The sequence below is a fragment of the Piliocolobus tephrosceles genome, chromosome 6 (assembly GCF_002776525.5).
Source record: "Piliocolobus tephrosceles isolate RC106 chromosome 6, ASM277652v3, whole genome shotgun sequence".
NCBI classification, from domain to species: domain Eukaryota; kingdom Metazoa; phylum Chordata; class Mammalia; order Primates; family Cercopithecidae; genus Piliocolobus; species Piliocolobus tephrosceles.
Genome location: NC_045439.1, coordinates 144,999,568 through 145,022,139, shown reverse-complemented (window position 1 = coordinate 145,022,139; position 22,572 = coordinate 144,999,568). Strand labels below are relative to the sequence as shown.

Genomic DNA, 22,572 nt, shown 5'->3' with positions numbered 1-22,572 from the left:
AGGGGGTGCTGAGGTGGGAGGATCGCTTGAGCCCAGGAGGTCGAGGCTGCAGTGAGCCGAGATTGCACCACTGCACCCAGCCCAGGCAACAGAATGAGACCCTGTCTGAAAAAAAAAAAAAAAGAAATAAAGAAAATAAATGTAGATTCCCTGGCTCCACCCCACACCTGCTGCCTCAGACCTGCACTTCAATGTGGTTCACAGGTAACGTGTACGCACAGGATTCTAGCAAGGGAAGTGGGGCAGAACTAGTGTATCCCAGACGTAGGCTGCTAAGCAAGGTCAGACATAGCCAATCATGTCCTCAACCCAGGTAAACTCCCTAGATCTCCTGGAGAATCCAGAACCTGGACTTGGTGCCTCTGACAGCTATGCAGCTGCCCTGGGCAAACCCTCTGACTGTCCTCCCGCCCCCATGCCCGCAAATCCGCTGCTTCCACCAGGAAAGGAAGCACAATTCCTTACCTCCTTCCTCCTTTCTCCTCCCTGTCCCAAGGTATGTTCTACAATTTGTTTAGTGTCTTTTCTCAAACTTTATTTCTGATTGTGGTAGAATACACATAGCATAAAATTGACCGTCGTAACCACTTTTAAGCCCACACCTCCAGGGCATTAGGTGCATTCATGCTGTTGTGTAACCAACACCATTCCAGCTCCAAAATCCCCTTTTCATATAAATCTTCCTTTTGCCTTTGATAGATGAATTTAATCTATGACTGTTTTCCCTTATATCCAGGTAACTGGTGGACCACTGGTTAACTATATATGCCTTTGAGTTATTCTTTGACACCTGAGACCCCCCATGGGAGGCCAGGCTACTGGGGAGGGGACGGGGTGTGGGATGTTTTGAGTTGGCAGAAAGCCTGCCATTGCTGAGTGTCTATGAGACACCAGGCATGTACAAGACATATGAACGATGGGATGTAATTATTCACTTCACCTAGTGTTATGGAGTGACCACATGGAGTGCTAAGGAGAATTCAGTCAAGTTTTTCACACCCACTCCTCACCTTTGGAGCCCCTCAGTCCTCACGTAAGGATAGAAAGCCTACGATAATTCCTCTCTGGGCCTTTTTTTCCCCCAGAGCCAGAAATCAGTCTTGGGATTCTGAGCCAGTGACTTACCTTCGTGTGGTTTTGGAGGCACCTGGCAGACCTTGGTCCCCGGCGCTCTGCCCGTCACACTCACCCTTTCGCTCCACTCGGTGAGGAACCAGCTCTTGGCACAGGGTCCCATGTCGCAGTTCTCAATGTCATTCGGTCGGAGCTTCATGTTGCATTCCTCATCGTCAACCACATCCCCGATGTTGCTCACACACTTCACATCACGGGTCCTCTGTCCCACGCCGCAGGGCACTGAGCACTGAAACACAGCACACTGACGTCAGGGGAACCAGCAGCTTCAGCTCTGGGAGAGAATCACCAGAATGGAGCCAGCAGTCTTTGTGACCAGCCCCATGAGACTGAGGCTCTTTCATGCATGTCATGACCTGGGGCAGGGATCTGAGCCCTAGAAACAATCCTTTCCTACAAGACCTTCTTAGAGGCCTCGCCTACTGTAAACTAAAAATAAAATCCTGAGCCTCCCAGCTGACTGAGTGGGCCTCCTCTTGGCCAAGGAGACCCCAGAGAAACCTTTAAAACTGACTTCCTGGCCATGACAGGATGGGAGGTTGGACACACCCTGTCATACTGCCTCCCTTTTGCAGTCTAGACACAACTGACCAGCATTAATGTTAAGAGAGAAATCATAGGACTGACAGAATGGACTCTCTGTGGCAACAAGATACCAAATTATAAACAGGACCCAACGCCATGGCAGGCAAGGGTTAAGTCATGCGCCTCTGCCCTTAAAGAATACACTATGTTCTAAGTTGCCTAGGAGGAAGATCTTAGGATTCATGGCTTACATCCTGTTTTGAGTAAAGAATATTATTGTCAGTCTCTCCAATTTTATTGTGAATTCTTCAAACTTTTGACACACTGATTAATATGTAACCTGTGGACACTGAAGAGGACACTGGTTTGTTTGGTTTGTTTCCGAGTCATAAAGTTTTGCTGATTTATTTCTCACTCATGAAGTTTTACTGACTGTCCTGCACTTAAAACATTTTAGCCTGCATGTCGTCATCTGTAGCCAGTGATTGCAACCTCTGTGCTGTACCCTCCAATGAAAAAGATAACTCCGATTCGAGGGGTCCCCCTCTCCTCTCCTAAAGTTTCTTCTAAAAGCCTTTCAACTTGTAACAAACTTTGGAACACGTCCAACGTTGTTCGTGTGTCTTCTTGGGTTGATCCTTACATTGGCTTCCAATAAATCTTTTATCAAATTATTTCTGCCTTAATAGTCTTAATTTTGACAGACACTACTCTATTCTTCCAGGCCTCAGTCTTTTCATCTATAAAATGGGTGGGGAAAATTGGAAGGAGTTGGCTCTACCAGCAGTTGCCAACCTTCACTTCACCATGACTCATAAAACAGATGAGGCCAGTATCACAGGGCGCCCCTGGGCTCACCCATAGTTGGCTGTGGGCGGCACACACTATCCTAAACTCTATTCAACTATTGGTACATCCTGTGGTTGGCAAAAACAGCCATCCAGACCCCCACAGGAGGGATGGGTTCCCTCCTGTGGAACTCAAGGTTACCCATCTCAGGTCTTGGTGGGCTGGAGAGTGTGGTGGGAGCTGGAGAGGGAGCTATGGAGTGGGCTGCCCTGCCTGCGTACCGAGGTCCAGTCAGTCCGGATCTGCCACTCGCTGCAGATCTTGAGTTGGCAAGTGCTGGTGGTCTCGGGCTTCTCCAGGTGCTGGCAGCGGTAGGGCTGCACTGTCAGGCTGCGGTTGGCGTACACCTGGCGGCACAGAACCTGGCGGTGCTGCATGCCCAGGCCACAGGTCTTGCTGCACTCAGACCACTCCCCGATGTCCCAGCTGGTTCAAGAATGAGAGAGCGAGAGTAAGAGACAACCTTCAGTCAACAAGAAGTGAGCGTGAGCCCGCACCAGCGTACACAGAATCATCAGAATCACCGTGGGTGGAGTTTCTTACTAGAGCATTGCTTAAAAGTCAGCCTAGGCCAGGCGCGGTGGCGCATGCCTGTAATCCCAGGACTTTGGGAAGCTGAGGTGGGAGGATGGCTTGAGCCCAGGAGTTCGAGACCAGCCTGGGCAACATGGCAAAACCCGTCTCTACAAAAAATACCAAAGTTAGCTGGGTGTGGTGGTGTGTGCCTGTAGTCCCAGCTACTCGGGAGGCTGAGGTCGGGGTATGGCTTGAGCCTGGGAGATTGAGGCTGCAGTGAGCCATGATTATGCCACTGCACTCCAGCCTGGGCAACAGAGCAAGACCCTGTCTCAAAAAAAGAAAAAAAAAAGAAAAAGAAAAAGTCTGCCTAAGGGTCATCTGACTCTGTAAAGGAAGATAAATTTGCTTGACACTTGACATGCTATTTACCAGTGATTAGGGCCCAGATTCTATAAAAAGTTATAGAAAACTGAAAAGGTACAAATGATTTTCATCTAATAAAAAAAACCCTCCAAAGGTTAGTGTTATTACCCTGTAGATCATTAACTCACTTTTGCTACTAACTTAGAAATCTTATTCTAGCATTCTTTATTTTTCATTAACAATTCCCACATCAGTTTCACAAACCCTCCTCCGTCATCTGCTCTGTTATTAGGTTAAATGAGACATCAACCCATGCTCATCATATACTTGGATGAGAATTATATTTTTATTAGTCTGAAAATTGGGTTTTGACTCTTTTAGGGCCCTTTCCCCTTGTTCTTCTTCAAGTGTCCTATTTATCATTCAATAACCAGTTCAAGGCCAGGTGTGGTGGCTCACGCCCATAATCCCAGCACTTTGGGAGCCTGAGGTGGGCAGACCATTAGTGCTCAGGAGTTCAAGACCAGCCTGGCCGACATGGCAAAACCCCATCCCTACAAAAAATACAAAATTTAGCCAGGCGTGGTAATGTGCACCTGTAGTCCCAGCTACTCGGGAGGCTGAAGCAGGAGAATTGCTTGAACCCAGGAGGCGGAGGTTGCCGAGATTGTGCTACTGCACTCTGGCCTGGGCAACAGAGCTAGACTCCGCCAAAAAACAAAAACAAAAACAAAAAAACAAAACAGTTCAAGACCTCTCCCGAGACACTTTTCTTGGCCTCTCCAGATGGATGTTTTTGTGACTTGCATTATCCTCTTTCTGTAAATAGCTCACCTACGACACTAACTACACTGGCTTCTCATTCTTTGCTTCCTCCTTTGTTTTCCTTACCAGGCTCAAACCTAATTGCTCCAGCTTTGCCAAGGGTGGGCTTCCCAGAAGTGGGTTGAGACTATCAGCTCCTGAGTTCATCCTGAAAGACAGGTGTGCCTGCTAAACAGACTGCATTTTATGCATGGACCAAGTCTTGGATTTCTAAATCAGGTTCAGACTGACTTATATCTGCTCCTAGGGTCCTGTGCTCAAGCAACCTGAAGTGATCTGGTAATAGGTGACCTAAACGGAGGGGCCATCTTACAAGGCTGGGCAAGGGAAGATGTTGCAGGGCTCCTCCTCAGGGGTCGGCTTCATGCTGGAGTCACAGTAGCTCTCAGGAGCCTCTTCATGAGTGCTTCTGTGCACACAGCGGAAAATAGGGTACTGCGATCCTGCAACAACAGGAGAATGTCTGAAGGACAGTCCCACACACTGGAAAGCTGGGCTATGGGTGGAGATGCACAGAGATTCGGGTGCTGATGAAGAGAGGGCACAGAAACAGTGAGGACAATTCACACACACATGCACACTTACACTCCCCCTTCATTTGAGGGTTTACACACACCTACCTCACAAGGTCTTTGCTAGGAACTGTGGGGGTACAAAGAAGAACCTGCCCTAAAAGGAATCAATAACCTATTTGTGGACACAGTCTAAATATGCTCAAAGGCAGATACAAACCATCTTCATAATAGTTCAAGATAACAAAAGAGAGATCCCTAGGCAGGGAAATGATTGTAGAATGAACACAAACAGTAACTCTTCTAAGGTTTGCTGGAAGTGTCAAAGAGAAAGTGTCCTGAAAGGGTCAAGCTTCATTCTAGAGAAAGAATTGGGCTTGGGCAGATGTGTGCCTGTGTACTTTGGAGGGAGAGGGCTGTCTAGGTCATTAAACTGGAATGAAAGTACCTGCATGACAAAATAGCCTGCTAGACCAGGTACATTTAAGGGACAGATTGAAGTGCAGAAGTAGAAGATTCAAGAAAGGACAGAAGAGCAGCTGCTTCTCCCTTTGGCAAGCATCTTACACATTCTTCTAATAAAGTACCCATCCAGTGGTATTTCAGTGATCTGAGCATATGTCTATTCCCATGAGACAGTGATTCTGAGGGACAGGGCTACCTCTTTTTTTTTTTTTTTTGAGACGGAGTCTTGCTTTGTCGCCCAGGCTGAAGTGCAGTGGCGCAATCTCGGCTCACTGCAAGCTCCGCCTCCCGGGTTCACGCCATTCTCCTGCCTCAGCCTCCTGAGTAAGCTGGGACTACAGGCACCTGCCACCGCTCCTGGCTAATGCTTTGTACTTTTAGTAGAGACAGTGTTTCACTGTGGTCTCGATCTCCTGACCTTGTGATCCGCCCGCCTCGGCCTCCCAAAGTGCTGGGATTACAGGCGTGAGTCACCATGCCTGGCCAGGGCTACTTCTTAATCTCTGTAGCCCCAGTACCTAGGAGAGTAGCAGATGATAAATAAATGACTGTTGAATGAATGTTTGAATGGTGTTGAATGAATGTTTATAACAGTTGTAGTTTTTTTTTTGTTTTACTTTCATTGGATTAATAAGGATACATCTATTTTCGATAAAAAGCCAGAATTTGTTAAATGGAATGTCTAGCTCTCAATTTAAAAAAAAAAAAAAAAAGCTGATTCATTTCCGCCTTCTTCTCTCTGCTGCCACCTGGTGGCAACACTGAGCTATTACTAATGGACATTTCTAACGTGAGACACGTAACCTCTGAACCTGACTTCTGAACAAACCACTGGAAGATCCTTCTTCACAAATAACCGTCTTCCCCACAGTCCAGGCCAGTATACAACTCCTGCTGGGAAGAATGTTGTACTTTATTCTACAACTCTGTCTTATCTCTGTTGCTAATTGGCCAGGCATTCATACTTTCTGAAGCTCCAACTCCTTACAATTTTAACTGCAACATAGGGGCTATCTTTTAACATAAACGTCTCAATATTTCATCAGTCATGAAACTGTTTCAGTGGTTTTTCAAGCTTATCTTGTATGACACACTGAGCCAGAGGGTAGTAAGAAACTTGACAGTTTGCGAGACAGTGTTGAATCTGAAACAATCGTTTGTTTAAATTACCCTGGCAGTAAAAATTTACACTGTGGCTATAACTTGAGACCATTATTTAAAATAACATTCCAATTAAGCACAATTATTGGCTGAGTAAAAGGCAGTACTGACTGTAAAGTTAATGGGACGCAAAAACTTTTTGTGGAATTAAAGTTTGTCCAGCTACAGATCTCCTTCCATTAAATAGAACAGATTTTTAATTCAATTCAACAAACATTAAGTACACTGTGCAGTTATAAAGGTGAATACAAGGTTCACAGCTTGCAGTGGGGCTCAGCTATTAAGGGATTAAGTAAAGATCTTATTTAGCCTATTCCTTTTCCTTCAGACCATGTGGGTTTAGCTTTTCCACTTAGATGTTTGTGGATAGGAAAGCAAAAGGAACTATCTCAACCACTTGGCACTCAAATAAGGGAGAAATCAAATTCTTTGATCAAAAGGATACAGGCTACCATAGGAAGGTTCTGTGTCTTGGGAAGATGGGTCCTGCTGGGGTTGTCTAGCATCTGGCCGCTGCTTGTCTTCCCTTGACATTTTATGGCGTTTATGGACATCGTCCATGGTCCAGTTCCATGGAAATGAACTCAGAGGCCCCCTGGCTCTCTGAAGGTGGGAAAATGCCAGATCTACAAATCTTTTTTTATTTTTTTGAGACGGAGTTTCGCTCTGTCACCAGGCTGGAGTGCAGTGGCACAATCTCTGCTCACCACAACCTCCACCTCCCGGGTTCAAGCGATTCTTCTGCTTCAGTCTCGCAAGTAGCTGGGATTACAGGTGTCTGCCACTGCGCCCTGCTAATTTTTGTATTTTTAGTAGAGACACGGTTTAGCCATGTTGTTCAGGTTTGTCTTAAACTCCTGACCTCAGGTGATTTGCTCACCTCGGCCTCCCAAAGTGCTGGGATTACAGGTGTAAGCCACTGTGCCTGGCCCATATCTACAATTCTTGAGTCTAGTGACTGCAGTGGTTTCTTTCTTTGGTTCAGTTTTAATATCTTTAGAAAGGGAGACAGCACCTGGCCACCTCCCATTGTTCAAGATTGCAATTCAATTATTCCTCTACTTGCTAGCAAGCAGGAACAAGGTGGTGAGGTCAGGAGTTGGCTGGGCTTCAGGCAGCAGGAAAAATATCCGGGATCAGTTCGGTTGCCTTATATGCGGACATGTTGATCAAAATAGAAATATGTCATGTTAAAGGGGGGAACTGCACATGGGTAATTAGCAGATAATAAATGAGGTCAGTGAATTCAGGGGCTAGTGTAGAGGTCAGTGGGACATTATGGAAGAGAGATAAAATAAAGAACAAGAAAAAATTAAATGACTCTAGACTTGGAACTCTAGGAATCAAATGAAACAAGCAAAGAGTTTGACAGAGGCCTGATCAATGGTTGTGTGAGTATGGACCACTCTTGGATGCCAGCAACGGGGCCCTTCCCTGAGATGGTGATATGATGCTGGAAGCACTTAGACAAAGGGAAATTCAACTATGAAAAGCACAGAAATGTGTGGTGTGGATAGCTCCACCAGGAAGGACTGGAGAAGGGTGTGAACGAGGGTATGTGTGAAAATACACAATGGGATCACAATGGGAAAGGACTTATTCTGTGCATAAGTGACTTGGACATTGCTGGGAGGCTTGGGATTTCCTGGTCACTTGCCATGACTGCTGATGACCATTAGATGAGCTCCATATCTGTGCCTCTGCATCGCCTCACCTACCCTGCATGTCTGGTGCCATCACCGCCTGGGAGAGAGCAAAGGAGAGGCCTCCATGGGGCAATGCCACTTGTCTCATGAAAGAAAAAGGAACTAGGATTGCCAGAGAAGGGAGAGATGGGAAACAACACATCCCTAGGTTTGCTTTATTTCCAAGGCACCTCTTCAGTATCTCTTGGGCCTGAGAACTGGTGCCATTTACTGGGTAAAGAAGAGATAGACATGTTGCTTCAGACCTTCTGAGTGGCAGATGCTGAGTGTGTGTGTGTATGTACATGCACACATGGGTGTATATGGGCTAAATATCGAAAATGGGTCTTGTGCATGCTCAGTCCAATACCTCACACTCTTGTGAATCTGTGTGTGTGTGTGTTTCTGCAATGCAAAGGACAGAAGATGAAACAAAATCATATGGAAATCTAGAGAAAAAGATTTTTTTTTTTTTCTTTTTTTTTTGGACAGAGTCTTGCTCTGTCACCCAGGCTGGAGTGCAGTGGCATGATCTTGGCTCACTGCAACCTCCACCTCCTGGGTTCAAGCAATTGTTCTGCCTCAGCCTCCCGAGTAGCTGGGATTACATATATGCATCACCATGCCCAGCTAATTTTTGTATTTTTGGTAAAGACAGGGTTTTGCCATGGTGGCTGGCTGGTCTTGAACTCCAGACCTCAAGTGATACACCTGCCTTGGCCTCCCAAAATGCTTCGATTACAGGTGGGAGTCACCATGCTCAGCCGCTTATTCAGTTTCTAACAGGCAAATCCACATTCTTTATGCTATGTTGACAGAACATGGGGCAAAGGCTATAATAGACTTGTATATCTAGGATACAATAAAGATGTAAAATCTACCCTTATGTCTTTTCTAGTAGCTCATATATTCCACATTTGAAATGTGGTGATGATATATTCATTTTTTCAAAAAACACAGGAGTGCCTACTATGTGCTCACTATGATGCCGGGTGCAGAGGCTGCAAAGTGGATACTCATGGAGACAGCCAAGCCAAGCAGGGCTGGGACAGAAATGTGTCCTGAATTGCTGTGAGGTCCCAAGGATGAAGTGTCTACCTGTTCTTTGCAGAATCAGGAAGGTTTGCAGAGGAGGTGGTCTCAGAGCTTGGAGTATGAGCAGGACTTTGCTGGCCAGATACCAGAGTGTCGTAAGGGAGGGATACTGGCATATAGTGAGGTAGTAACAGTTATGTGTTGCTTTCAGCCTATCAAAACCTCACTTTATTTACATTTCAACTCCATACCTCAGTGTGGATCACACAGCTGGGGATGGATTGTGGGGACAAAAACTGGAATGTTTGGTTATGAGTTCGCTCCATTAGAGAGATCGTGGGAGCATCTGGAGGACGCACAGGGAACCAGCACATGCGTTTGCCCTCATCTCATCCTGCTTACAACGCAAGGCCTTATGGGCTCTGGACAGGGTGACAGAGAATCTTCTCCACATGGCACCCTTGGTAGAAAACCACACAATGACAATTTTTATCCTTTTAATGACTTTCCCTGTTTTCACCTAGTTCTGAGTATATCTGGGTCCTTTGATGGGCATCACACCATTACCTAAAGGTAGAATATTTCAATAATAATACATTTTTATCTTGGGTTCCTATATCATTTACGTTACATACTGCTTACCTCTATAATATCATGGAGTCTCACCACTATGGTTTTGGCCTTAATGCAGAAATATTTCTAGCTTTCTGCCTCTGCCAAGACATATTTTATAGGCATTTAATTTTTCCTCACAAAGTATATAAAAGAAGTTGGTCCAATGAACCTACAGTCCAAATTCTTTGCACATTTATTAAGCATGAGCATAATAAAATTTGCACAATAAAACCTCTATAAATCAACACTCCAGTTACCAAATCATTATGGAATCACAGAGGTTCCAGGCCGGAAAAGCTCCAGCCCCCAAGAAGAACTGAAGACCCAAATTCTAGTCTCGAAAGCCACTAAGTCAACACTCTTATGAAAAAGATGAAAACTTTAGAAGTTGTCATGAGAGATTTTTCAGTGTGCTAATTCTGTGAGACGTTCCAGACTTTGTACTCTTAGATACAAGTACCAAGAGAAAAGAAAAGAAAGGAAAAGAAAAGAAAAGAAAAGAAAAGAAAAGAAAAGAAAAGAAAAGAAAAGAAAAGAAAAGAAAAAAAACCACCCCAAACCAATGCTCTGGGATATCACACAGTTCCCCAGTTTGTGGAGATTCCTGGGGGATACAGCCTTCCTGTTTCTTTAGCAACCTCCCCTCAAAGAACAGCTGTTTCAGGGGATCAAATAGGACTTTACTACAAACAGGAGGCTATTATCATATATATGAAGGAAATCATAACTACACAGTTCATAGGTGTATCTTTGCAACAAGTCAGCTTGAAACAGAAGCAGCACTGATTTTCAACCTGGAAATCAACCTGGTCTGGAATGTCAGATAAAGGGTTTCTGGACACCACATTCCACATCTATCTCAACTTCAGAGTTTTCAAGGAAACGGGACCCTGGGTCCACTTCATCATCCTGATGCGACCCCTGTAACACTGCCATGTTTTGCTTTCAGCCTATGACAACCCTGCTTTATTTAAATTTCACCTAAACTGTATCCTTCTCCCAAATCCTACAACTCTATGTTTTCTTTTGTTTGGAGAGACCCCGCATGCTTCCTCTGCTGTGTGGACTCCCTTGTTGTGAGGGGTCAGTAAAGCTGACTGCTGGGCTTCAGGTTTGTCCTTGGTGGTCCTAGGTGATCAGGTTGGAATCATGGATGAATACAGGGTTGGGATTTTACTGGGATAGTATGGGAGCTGTGAGTGCTGGTCAGTGCAAAAGTCAGCTAACTAACATGCCAAGCCCCCAAAGTATGCTTTTTTTTTTTTTTCCTGAAATCCTGAGATTTGAGAATGAGTTTCAGCTGGGATTTGTGTAAGTCTTCCACAACCCTGACTTGGAGATTAAATTTTAGATCTTGAAGTATATGAGTGTATTCTGTTTATTAATGAATATATGTGCGCAGCAGGCCTGAGTTGCTCAAACCCTGCATATGCCAAAGACAGGCCCTTGACCAGCTCCTGAGAGAGAACCTCTAAGCCTTTGGAATATGCCACCTGATAAGAGTGTTTTTTTATGCCTGAGGTCTTGGGCCCTGTGGTATTGGTTTGGCTTCTGGAGTGGTAAAGGGAGAGTAGCTAGTGTCACTCATGTGGGAGCTTGCATACCTAGATGAGAGACCCCGGTAAAAACCTGGACACCAAAGCTCGGATGAGCATCTCTGGTTGGCAGTACTTGGCATGTGTTCTCAGTCTCTGAGTTACATCGTTTCTGAGAGAATTAAGTGCATCCCTGTGTGACTCTGCTGAAGGGGACACCCGGAAGCTGGCGCCTGGCATCTCCTGGACTTTTTCAATGCGCCTTTTCCTTTATTAACTCGAATCCCTGTCCTTTGACTGTGATGAATTGTAACAGCTCTTCCGGGCCTTGTAAGTCCTCTGAGCCAATCAGTAAGCCTGAGGGTGGTCTTGGGGGCCCAACACAATCCGTCACATCCGTCAGCCATCTCACAGACAGGCTCACAGAGCTGAGGCTTTGCCATGTCCCTTGGGCCAGGGGCCCCCAGTCGGTACCAGTCCATGGCCTGTTAGGAACCAGGTCGCACAGCAGGAGGTGACTGGTGGGTGGGCGAGATCAGTGGTGGCGTTACATTCTCATAGGAGCGTGAACCCTATTGGGAACCGTGCAGGCAAGGGATCTAGGTTGTGCACTCCTTATGAGACTGCAATGCCTGATGATCTGCGATAGGGCAGTTTCATCCTGAAATCATGCCCCCGACCCCGCCACCATCCATGGAAAATCGTCTTCCACAAAACCAGTCCCTGGTGCCAAAAAAAGCCAGGGACCACTGCCTTGGGCCACCCACACACTCCTTGCTTAGGGTTCTGCAGGGATCCACACGTCCCCCACACAGGCTCACCTTTCCCACAGGTCGTGGAGCATTCTGTTGTCCCAAGCTGCTTCCAGTTGTGATCCCGGCTGCGCCGTGGGAGCTGCGGTGCTGGTGGCACCAAGTTGTCTGGTCGACGGGGAGAAAATCTGTCCGGATGCCTGACTGGGAAGGTCTGTGCCGATTCTGAGGTGAACATCTCAGGGGCCTCCCCACGCAAGTCTTCCTTCTCCTCGTTCCTCCCTTTCTCTTCTCCCTCCTCCTGGCTCCTGCCTTCTGTCACCAACTGGCCATTGAAGGGGTCCCCTAGGAGAGGTGAGCGTGCACACACAGAATCAGGATCACTTTAGACCCTGGGTTGTAAAGGGGAAACTGCTTCGACATTAGACGCTATGGAGCATGACATCATTTCTAAGTCACAGCACATAAGCACATCTGTTTAAAATAAGCGGACACCCACTAGTGCTTTCCCTCACGTGCAAAGCACTTTTGAAAATCAGTAAGACAAAGACGAACGTTGCAGTAGCAATAGTAGTTGTGAGCCACAGACAGTTCACATAAAAAGAAACACAAACAGCTAAAACCCATGCAAAAATCCTCAACTTTACTCCTAACTCCATAAATACATATGAAAAGAACAACACCACCACCTCTATTTATCCAACACCAAAGATTGGAAAGTTTGGAAACCCTTAAATCCCTTAACTCCTGTTGAAGGTGCAGGAAAATACACTTCCAGTCACTATGGATGAGCCTGCAAATAGACGCATGGTTTTGGAGGGAAATCTGGCATTATCTACCCAAAGTTTAAATGCACATACCCTTTGACCTAACAATTCAGTTTCTAGCAATCTGTTCCGCAAATATTTTCTTTTACATAAATCTGAATATACAAGTATGGTTACTGAGGTATTATTTGAAATAGCACAACAGTAGAACAGACACAAATGTTCACCAGTGGTACCGGTTAAACTACGTTATGCTACAAGTACAAAATGGAATACTATGTGATTTTTGAAAAGAATGCAGCATATATACATTCTGACATGAAGAAATGACCGAATATTGTTTGGTGAAAGGAAAAAGCATAACACACACATACACAAAGGTGTGGCAGGTCACTTTTTTGAGATACTAATTTGTATTTGATTTTCTATCTTTATTCCTCCACTTCCTCCTCCAGTTTGAAAGAGTAGCCAAGTCCTTAGATGTTATTGCTTTGTTTTTGTGCAGGACAGAAAACAAAAGCTGCTAGAGGTCAACGGCTTTCCCTTCCAGGAGTGCAAGCCTAGGCTCTCATGAAGAGTAAAGTGGATGTCCCTGAGGGGCCAGCCCAGTGGGAGGAGGAGGGCACATTCTGAGAGAGAGAGATAGAGAGACAGACAGAGAGAGAGAGACAGAGAGCGAGAGAGCGAGAGACACAGAAATAGAGTAAGACAGAGACAGAGAGCAAGAGACAGAGACAGAGTGTGAGACAGAGACCGACAGCAAGACAGAAAACCAGAGAGAAACAGAGACAGAGAGCAAGAAAGAGACAGAGACCGAGAGCAGGAGAGACAGAGACAGAGAGGAAGAGAGACAGAGAGGGACAGAGACAGAAAGCAAGAGAGACAGAGAGGGATAGAGACAGAAAGCGAGAGAGACAGAGAGAGATAGAGACAGAAAGCAAGAGAGACAGCAAGAGAGACAGACAGTGAGAGAGACAGAGAGCAAGGGAAACAGATACAGAGACAGAGAACAAGAGAGAGACAGAGACAGAGAGCAAGAGACAGAGAAACCGAGTGTGAGAGAGAAAGCGAGAAAGAGAGAGCAAAAGAGAGAGACAGAGAGAGAGACAGAAACAGAGAGTTAGTGAGCGAGAGAGAGAAAAAAAAGAGAGAGAGAGGTTTTCAAGGTGGAGGAGAGGTAGGAGTCTGGAGTCTTGGGTTTCCTGAGTGACATGGATCCTTAGGTGTACCACTGTCCAGTGTCCCAGGAGGAAGCCACACTTGCAGTGGGAGAGGGGGCCTGGCTGCCAGCCTCACCAGCTTCCTGTGCCCCCCATGCAGGTTGGAAGGAGCAGAGCCCTAACCTGAAGGCCCCATGAGGCTGCTCCTGGTGGCACCTCAGCAGAATTAGTATGGACAGACCACCGGGGGGGTCTAGCCAATACTTTGGCTTGTCTAAGACTCTAGATCTTTCCTTATATCTGGAGTGAGCGTGTGTGTGTGTGTGTGTGTGTGTGTGTGTGTGTGTGTAACCCCCAAGCAGACTGCGATTGAATTATCTACTGGTTTCAAAGAAGGGTGAAGTTGAGGTCAGATTTAAATTGACTAATGGAAAATAATAATATGCAATGTTCCTTGCACTTCTGAGATGGTAGATGATGATTCCAATGACTGGAAACATGTTTGTGTATGCATAGAAAAGGGCTAGGCAAAATCCCACCAAAGGGTTAGACTCCCTTTGGGAAGGGCACGGGGTTGGAAACTGTTGATTCTTTTTTTTTTTTTAATAGACTATTTTTTTAGAACAGTTTTAGGTTCACAGCAAAAGTGAGTAGAAAGAACAGAGTTCCCATACACCTCCTCCCACCAACAGGCACAGGGTCCCTAACTACCATCATCCCACATAAGAGTGGTACATGTGTGACTGATGACCCTACACAGACACGTCATTATCGTTTAGAGTTCACAGTCCATACGAGGGTTCACACCTGGGGGTGCACACTCTGTGGGTCTGGACAAGTGCACAGTGACAGGCATCTGCCAGTGTAGTATCACAAGAGTAGAGTCACTGCCCTGAAATCCTCTGTGTTCCACCTGTCCATCCCTCTGTCTTCCCAGCCCCTGGCAAACGCTGATCTTTTTGCTGTCTCCATAGTTTTAACTTTTCTAGAATGTCATATAGTTGGAATCAAACAATAGGTAATCTTTTCAGATGGGCCTCTTTCATTTAGTAATATGCATGGAAGGTTTCTCCATGTCTCTTTGTGACGTGATGATGGCTCTTTTATTTTTAGCCCTAAATAATATTCCATTAGTTTTTATCTATCTACCTATTGAAGGACTTCTTGGTGGCTTCCAAGTTTTGGCAATTATGTGGCAGTTGCTTTTGACTGTATATATTTCTATTTTGACTGAATATTGTTCAAGTATGTATCATTTTAATACAAAATAAGGAGGCAAATTCTAGGGTTACTGTAGAACAGAGTTAAAACTACAAGGGGGGTGGCCGGGCGCGGTGGCTCACACCTGTAATCCTAGCACTTTGGGAGGCCGAGGTGGGTGGATCACGAGGTCAGGAGATCAAGACCGTCCTGGATAACACAGTGAAACTCCGTCTCTACTAAAAATACAAAATAGCTGGGCGTGGTGGTGGGCGCCTGTAGTCCCAGCTACTTGGGAGGCTGAGGCAGGAGAATGGCATGAACCCAGGAGGCAGAGCTTGTAGTGAGCCGAGATCGAGCCACTGCACTCCAGCCTGGGTGACAGAGTGAGACTCCATCTCAAAAAAACAAAAAAACAAAACAAAAAACAACAACAACTACAAGGCAAGTGGGTGAGGTGGCTCATGTTTGTAATCCCAACATTTTGGGAGGCTGAGGTGGGAGGATTGCTTGAGCCCAGGAGTTGAAGATCAGCCAGGGCAACATCGCAAGACCCCATTTCAGCAATAACAACAACAACAACAACGACGACGACAATAATTAGGGCTTTCTCAGCACTTTTTTTTTTTTTTTTTTGAGACAGAGTCTCACTCTGTCACCCAGGCTGGAGTGCAGAAGGCTCACTGCACCCTGTGTCTCCCAGGTTCAAGTGATTCTTGTGTCTCAGTCTCTTGAGTACCTGGGATTACAGATAAGTGCCACTACATCCAGCTACTTTGTGTACTTTTAGCAGAGATGGGGTTTCGCCATATGTCCAGGCTGGTCTCGAACTCCTGGGCTCAAGCAATCTGCCCACCTCGGCTTCCCAAAGTGCTGGGATCACAGGCGTGATCCACCACACCAGGTCTCTCAGCTTTTTGCCAGGGCTTTCTTACTTAGTTGGCTATTATACTTCATGGTTTCAAATATGACATGCAAATATGACCAACAAAATCAGGACCTGGTATGTTGATATAAATGAGAACTGTCCAAGATGTTGTTGGACAAAAAAATTTAAAAAGTCTTTTCAGTGCCTTGTTCTGGGCTCTACGCAAGGATGGACAACGAATTTATTCAATCTCTTACCATGTCTCCTCCTGTGCCAAAAACCACCTTGTAGGGTTTTTCTTCTGTTTTGTACACTGGGAATCAGAGAGGTTGCTGACTCACCTGAGGGTACACAGCAAGAAGGTGCAGAGCTAGATTCCAACTCTGCCTCTGGACTCCCGTGACATGGAAGAGGAAGCCTGGTCACAATGCCCCTGCTTACTAACTTTTTACAGGTGACCCCTCTAGACCTGCCCTGTCCCACGGAGCTGATTCCAGAACCCCCATGTTATTCATGAGCTGAGACCCATCAGGTCTGACAGAAATCATCATCATCCTGATAGATCTCAAATAGTCTGTCCGGTTATCCCTGTAAACCAGCAATCTTATCCCTGTAAACCAGCAAACCAGACCCCAGAAATCTTATCCAAACTTGGTTTCTCAAACTGTGGATTGCTTCTGGACATGACATAAAAATTTTCTGTTGCGCACTTTGCTGACTTGGAGTTTGGACAACACACCCACCCCGTGTGCTGGGGACGCACCGGCTGTTGTCCTCCCCAGTCTGTAGCAATCAGATAACCTCGTTATCCCATCCAAAGTTCAGGGAACGGATGTGGCAGGTTTGGCATCTGTACCTTTATTTTCTTCTAGGATAGGGATTGGGCCAAGTAACCTCTCAGCCATATAACAAGCACGAAGTATGGTCACACGGGCCCTCCTCAGGTCACTGCCCAGGTGTGGGACCAAGACAGTTATTAACTTATTCTTCCTAACCTTCCATTTCCTTAGTCTTAAAATAAGGATAATAATAGTACTTCCCTCCAAGTACCTCCCTCTGTCATGAGAATTCAAAGAACTAATCTATGCAAAGTGCTCAGCACAGCAGTTTCTAAGCCCTTGCACACAGCAAGGACTCTGTGTGTGAGGTATAATTACCATGAATACTTCCGCAGACCTTCCTGTTTTAAGGAAGGAAAAGACTGTCTGCATTTGGGTGATGGGCTCCATCATCCTCTGGTAGAGAAATGTCTGCAGACTCAGAGAGCAGTCCCATGCCCAGTGCCAGCCGAGAGAAAGCTGCCCGCTCTGTCCATAAGCAGAGCCCACCAAGAAGACTCAACATGGATTGTTAGGTGTGAACTCATTATTCTTGTCTTATAGGTCAAAGTATTATTAACAGAAACAAAAGGGGAACCAAGAGAAAAGGCATACAGTAGACAGATAATGGCCCCCTAAAGATGTCCACATCCTAATCCCTGGAATCTGTGAACATACCACCTTACATAGCAAAAAGGGACTTTGCAGGTGAGACTAAATTATAGATTTTGAGAAGGAGAGATTATCCTGGATGACTTGGGTGGGCCCAGTATAATCTCAAGGGTCCTTATAAAGGAAAGAGAGAGGAAGATGAGAGTCAGAGAGGAGATGTGATGAGGCCAGGGTCAGAGAGAGATCTGAAAGTGCCACCCTGATGGCTTTGAAGGTGGAGGAAGGGGCCAGGAACCAAGGAAGGCAAGTGGCTCCTAGAAGTTGGAAAAGGCAAGGAAGTGGGCTCTCTCCTAGCGCCTCCGGAGAGAGAGCGGCCCTGACGACACCTCCGGAGAGAGAGCGGCCCTGATGACACCTTCATGTTGTCCAAGTGAAATCCATTTCATACTTCTAACCTCCAGCACTTTAAGAGAGTAAATGTGAATTGTTTTTTCTTAATTTTGAGATAGGGTCTCACTCTGTTGTCCAGGCTGGTGGTGCGATCACAGCTCACTGCAGCCCCAACCTCCTTGGGCTCAGATGATTCTCCCACCTCAGCCTCCTGAGTAGCTGGGATGATAGGCACACACCACCATGTCTGGCTCATTTCTGTATTTTTTTTTGTAGAGACAGGGGTTTCTACAAAACCAGGCTGGTCTCGAACCCCCAGGTCCAAGCGGTCCATCTGCTAGATCCCAAAGTGCTAGGATTACAGGCATGAGCCCCCTTGCCCGGCCTGGAAACTAGTATAAAGCATTTCAAATGTTGAACTGGCAGGGCAGACCCAGGATGCCCATGCCATTTTTGAATCGAGTAAATGAAACAGTTTCAAGGCTCAGACAAATGGTGAAGCCTGCTCCAATGTCAAGGCCCCTTGGCTTTGAAATATGCGTCCCTGGATTTTTTCTGTGTTGGATGCACAAGAATTGAGAGAGAGAGAGAAGGCTTTACAAGGAAATGACCAGAGTCCCTGGCCACAAGACAAGGGATTCTACCTGGTCTCCTGTGGGGTGGCACCTGGGGGCTGATGGCGTTGGTCCCCATGATCACGTACTCGTAGTGCACGCCTGGATTTGGCTGCTGGTGTATCATCTGCTGACACAAAAATCAGTGTTACTGCACTTGGCACGTACTCACACCCCTTCTCCTGCTGGCTTGGGTTTCAGTGGCATTTGCAGAACTACTGATAAATGACTGGATTGGTTCACTCTAGTAACGCATCTAGTAACATCAGTGAACCTGTGGCAGATTAAACCAAGTTATTTCCAGATGGCTTTTTGTCATTTACTTTTGAAGAATGAAGAACTCAGGCTGAGCAAATCAGAAGAAAGGCAAGCTAAGAGTCAAGATTTTCTAAACTCCAAAGGAGAAGATGGAGCAATGGTAGCAGAACCTTTCTGTCCTTAGATTTTGCTCAGTGCTCTCGAAACGTCCAACACAGATAAATACGTGTACATTGCAGGAGGCCTGTTTTAACACTAGGTGGCGCGATAAAGTCATGCAAACAAGCAGCAGACCTTCTGGACAGAGTCATCCCGGGATCCTTCAGGTTCCTTCAAAGTTCTCGACCTGGCTGGTGAGGCTGGCCCCCAGGTCTCTCCCTCTCATTCACGGAAAGCCCCAGAAACACAAAGAAATGGGGTCAGGAAAGCAGGTAGAAGGGACCCAAATCTTGCTGGGTCATATCCTCTTAGGAATGATGACAAAAATAGGACAGCAAGCAGGAATCTACATAGGGCTGTGGAAGTCAGCAGCTGAATATTAACTGGGCTGAAAACTTATTAAATGAGCATGGCCCAACAGAAAACGTCCCTCCTTATCGGATTTTGAGCACACAGTCCTTGCTGCCCATGGCTTTCCCGATGGGAAGCAGGGTGGTGGGCTAAACCGAGCAGCAGAATGAGAACCCACAGTGTAAATACGAGCTGTGCAAGGAGACACGGTCAGGTTTGATGTCTCTGTCTCCGCTGCTTTACAAAGCAGCTCTCCTGCTGACCAGCTGTGTAACCTAGAGCAAGCCCCTTTGCCCCGCAGTTTTTGATTTCCTTCTTGGGAAAGGAAGAGGTTAGAATCATGTCGCTCTCAAAGATCCTTTCCAGCTAGAAGCATCTCTGAGTCTCTCCTGCATAGTGGGTCCTGTGTCTGTTCTTCCTGTTTACCACTCCCTTACCCACTTCCTCTTACTCACTCCCTACTGACGAAATGGGTCTTCATTTTATAAGTCACCCACAGGAAGGCAGACCTGAGAACCCCTGGGATTCTCTTACCCAGGAACCAATATCAAACCATCGGCATTGCAGAAACATGGCGGTGGGCACTGAATCCTGAGGGACACAGTTGTGTGACCTCAGGTTCTTGCTGTGTATCCCTCATCCCCTTACTCCCTTTTCACACAATCTTCCTCTCGGTCTGCAGCTGGAAATCCTCCCTCCCTCTCCAGTGCCTCTTCTGCCTGAGCATTCTGCCAGTGCAAAACCTTGTCCCGTTTATGAAATTGCTGTTGGCTTCCATTCCTAGACCACCCACGGTAGGCCTTTAACAACCTGAATTTTTACCTCTGATGCCATTTGAAATGGATTCACAGTCAACCAACCAACTGGACAGTCTAAAAAAAAAAATCCAAAATCTATAACAAGACTTCCTTTGTAATTTCAAATCCACTAGGCCCAAGAGGAAAGGACATAGAACCCTGTGTAGGTGGAGAAGTAATGACAATGCAATTAATAATATTTCTAAAATTCTGACACAGCAAATATGTTCATCAGCTTAGCTTTGGGGACAGAAAGAATGTGTATACTCATGGGTGATCTCATTCTTTTTATCCAAATGTTATTTCAAGCTTTTATTTCTTATCACCCTTTATTTCCTGATCTTTTAAGAAGACTGGATTCTAGCGGTTTCCTAAAACGTAAAGACCATTTAAAACTCTTGAGCAATTTAATATTTCAGTTTCACCTAAAATAAATTAAGGTTTTGTCTTCTATGAAGCAGGGAGCTTCTAGTTAACCTCTCTACTGTGACTCTGAGCTTTATTGTTTCATCTGGAGGGCTCTGGAACTCTCTTTTCTTCATTTGCTCTCAGAGTTTGAACAGGGCTGGGAGCTGGGAGCCGTCCTGCCTTCCTTTAAGGCTCATGCTTTCTTTTGCCATAAAAAGAAAACATGCCAAATTAGCATTATAAGGAAAGTGCCTGGAGGAGATCCAATGCTCATGAAATAAAGGGCAGGTTTTGCCTCTGATTTGGTTCAACAAGTAAAGTTGGTTTTACTGGGTCAATAAACTCCGAAGGTAATAAGCATCTGGTGGAGTTGGAGGTTTCTATGAGCTGGGCCCATTCAGAAGTAAAGGCAAAGATAAATGCCAAGCATTCAAGGGGTGCCTCCAACAGGCTCTGCTCAAAGGGTTTTTACTGAGTATGGGCAATGATTTGTTGCTTATTTGTTCAGAGTATGTTCCTTTGAAGTGACAAGATTCAAAATCCAAAGAACGGTCCAGAAACATCCAAACTCACGTAGACATCCAAGATCTCATTGGTGGGACCTTCGGCCAAAAAGGACTCTCCAGCAGTGCTCGAAATCTCATTTGGACGCTTGTAGGTGAACATGGTCCCTCCGCCCTCGTATTTTCCTGGTCGATCAATTGCCCAGTTCCCATTGATGATGGAGCGTCCAGAACGACTTCGCAAGGCTGTTGAGAAAAATGAGACAGTTCTTCGGGTAAGCCCAGGGTGTGCACAAGAAACAGAACTGACTCCCCTAGTTTCTGGCTTCTTCATTCATCAAGGTTTTTGTTAGGATCCACTATGTGCCAGGCAGTGATCCAGGCCCTGGGGCACCATTAGGCATCTAGATGACATTGCCTTGGGCTTCATCACTTCTTCAACCCACTCTAATCCCTTCTATCAGTTGGACTTAGTATAGAAATGCAGGGTGGGGGCTGCTTAGGTGAAAAGGATGTGGAAGCTGGGAGGGAAAGGAGAAAGAGGAGGAAGAGAAAAAAGGGGGGAAGGGAAACGGATTTATATTATATACCATTATCTAAGTGAGAGGTTGCACATTGGCAGCCCACGAGCTGATTTTGGCCCATAGATGGGTTTAGTTTGGCTTCTCTGGTGTTATTAAAAAAACAACTGAGCCCAAATTTAAGAATTGAAATATTTCACATAAAAAATTTAGAGTTCTGGCTTCTCTTATAAACCAGGAAGACATGTTAACATTGGCTTCACACGCCCTCGTCGCAGTAATCGGCTGGAGCCCAGGATGGCTGCTCCTCTCTGATGGGCCCCATATGCTCTGATTAGCCCCAGTCCTCACCCCTCCCTGTTGCCCCCCAACACTGAGGCTAAGTCTCAGTTTATTACCCCTTTATTTGTGAATATGGGTGATTTATATCATTTATCATACTTCCATTGTTCTTTTTCTTATCCAATTTTTTCTCCCCCCCACCCCACCTTTTTTTTGAGACAGGGTCTTGCTCTATCCCACAGGCTGGAGTGCAGTGGTGTCATCCTGGCTCAGTGCAGCCTCAACCTCCTGGGCTCAAGGAATCCTCCTGCTTCAGCCTTCTGAGTAGCTGGGACTACAGGCACACACCACACCTGGCTAATCTGTGTGTGTGTGTGTGTTTGCTTTATATATATATATATAAAATATATATATATATATAAAGATAAATATACATCTCTCTCCCCCCCTATATATATATATATGGAGAGAGAGAGAGAGAGAGAGAGCGAGAGAGAGAGAGGGAGAGAGATGTGTGATATATATATATATATTTATTATTATTAATAATTTTTTTTAAGAGATGGGGTTTTGCCATGTTGCCCAGGCTGGTCTCAAACTCCCGAGCTCAAGCGATCCGCTTGCCTCAGCCTCCCAAAGTGCTGGGATTACAGGTGTTAGTCACTGTACCTGGCCCAGAATTTTTCTTATAATTCTCTCTACTTACATGTCTAGTACAAGTGGCAAAGCTAAAGCCAAGAGGGTCACATGATTTTCTCCTTACCTGGTCAGCTTCATTCATTTCTATGACCTTTCTGACTTCCTGAGCATCTGAGGCTGTGGGTAGTGTTAGATACCCCACATGCACTGTCAAATTTAATCATCACAACATTGAAGAGCAGATGTTATA

At 45.8% G+C, this 22,572-nt stretch overlaps 1 protein-coding gene across 2 annotated transcripts in view; it reads right to left on the bottom strand.

Annotated features, from left to right (window-relative positions):
* The window catches only part of THSD4 (thrombospondin type 1 domain containing 4), a 674,086-nt gene that overhangs the window by 28,875 nt on the left and 622,639 nt on the right, over positions 1 to 22,572 (bottom strand). For both annotated transcript variants that reach the window (XM_023220857.1, XM_023220858.1), the window contains 6 exons: positions 20,951 to 21,126; positions 18,435 to 18,531; positions 12,045 to 12,320; positions 4,529 to 4,658; positions 2,730 to 2,934; positions 1,190 to 1,363 (listed from right to left, as the gene is read on the bottom strand). In XM_023220857.1, the coding sequence (XP_023076625.1) occupies positions 1,190 to 1,363; positions 2,730 to 2,934; positions 4,529 to 4,658; positions 12,045 to 12,320; positions 18,435 to 18,531; positions 20,951 to 21,126 (1,058 nt within the window). The remainder of the gene's footprint in view (positions 1 to 1,189; positions 1,364 to 2,729; positions 2,935 to 4,528; positions 4,659 to 12,044; positions 12,321 to 18,434; positions 18,532 to 20,950; positions 21,127 to 22,572) is intronic.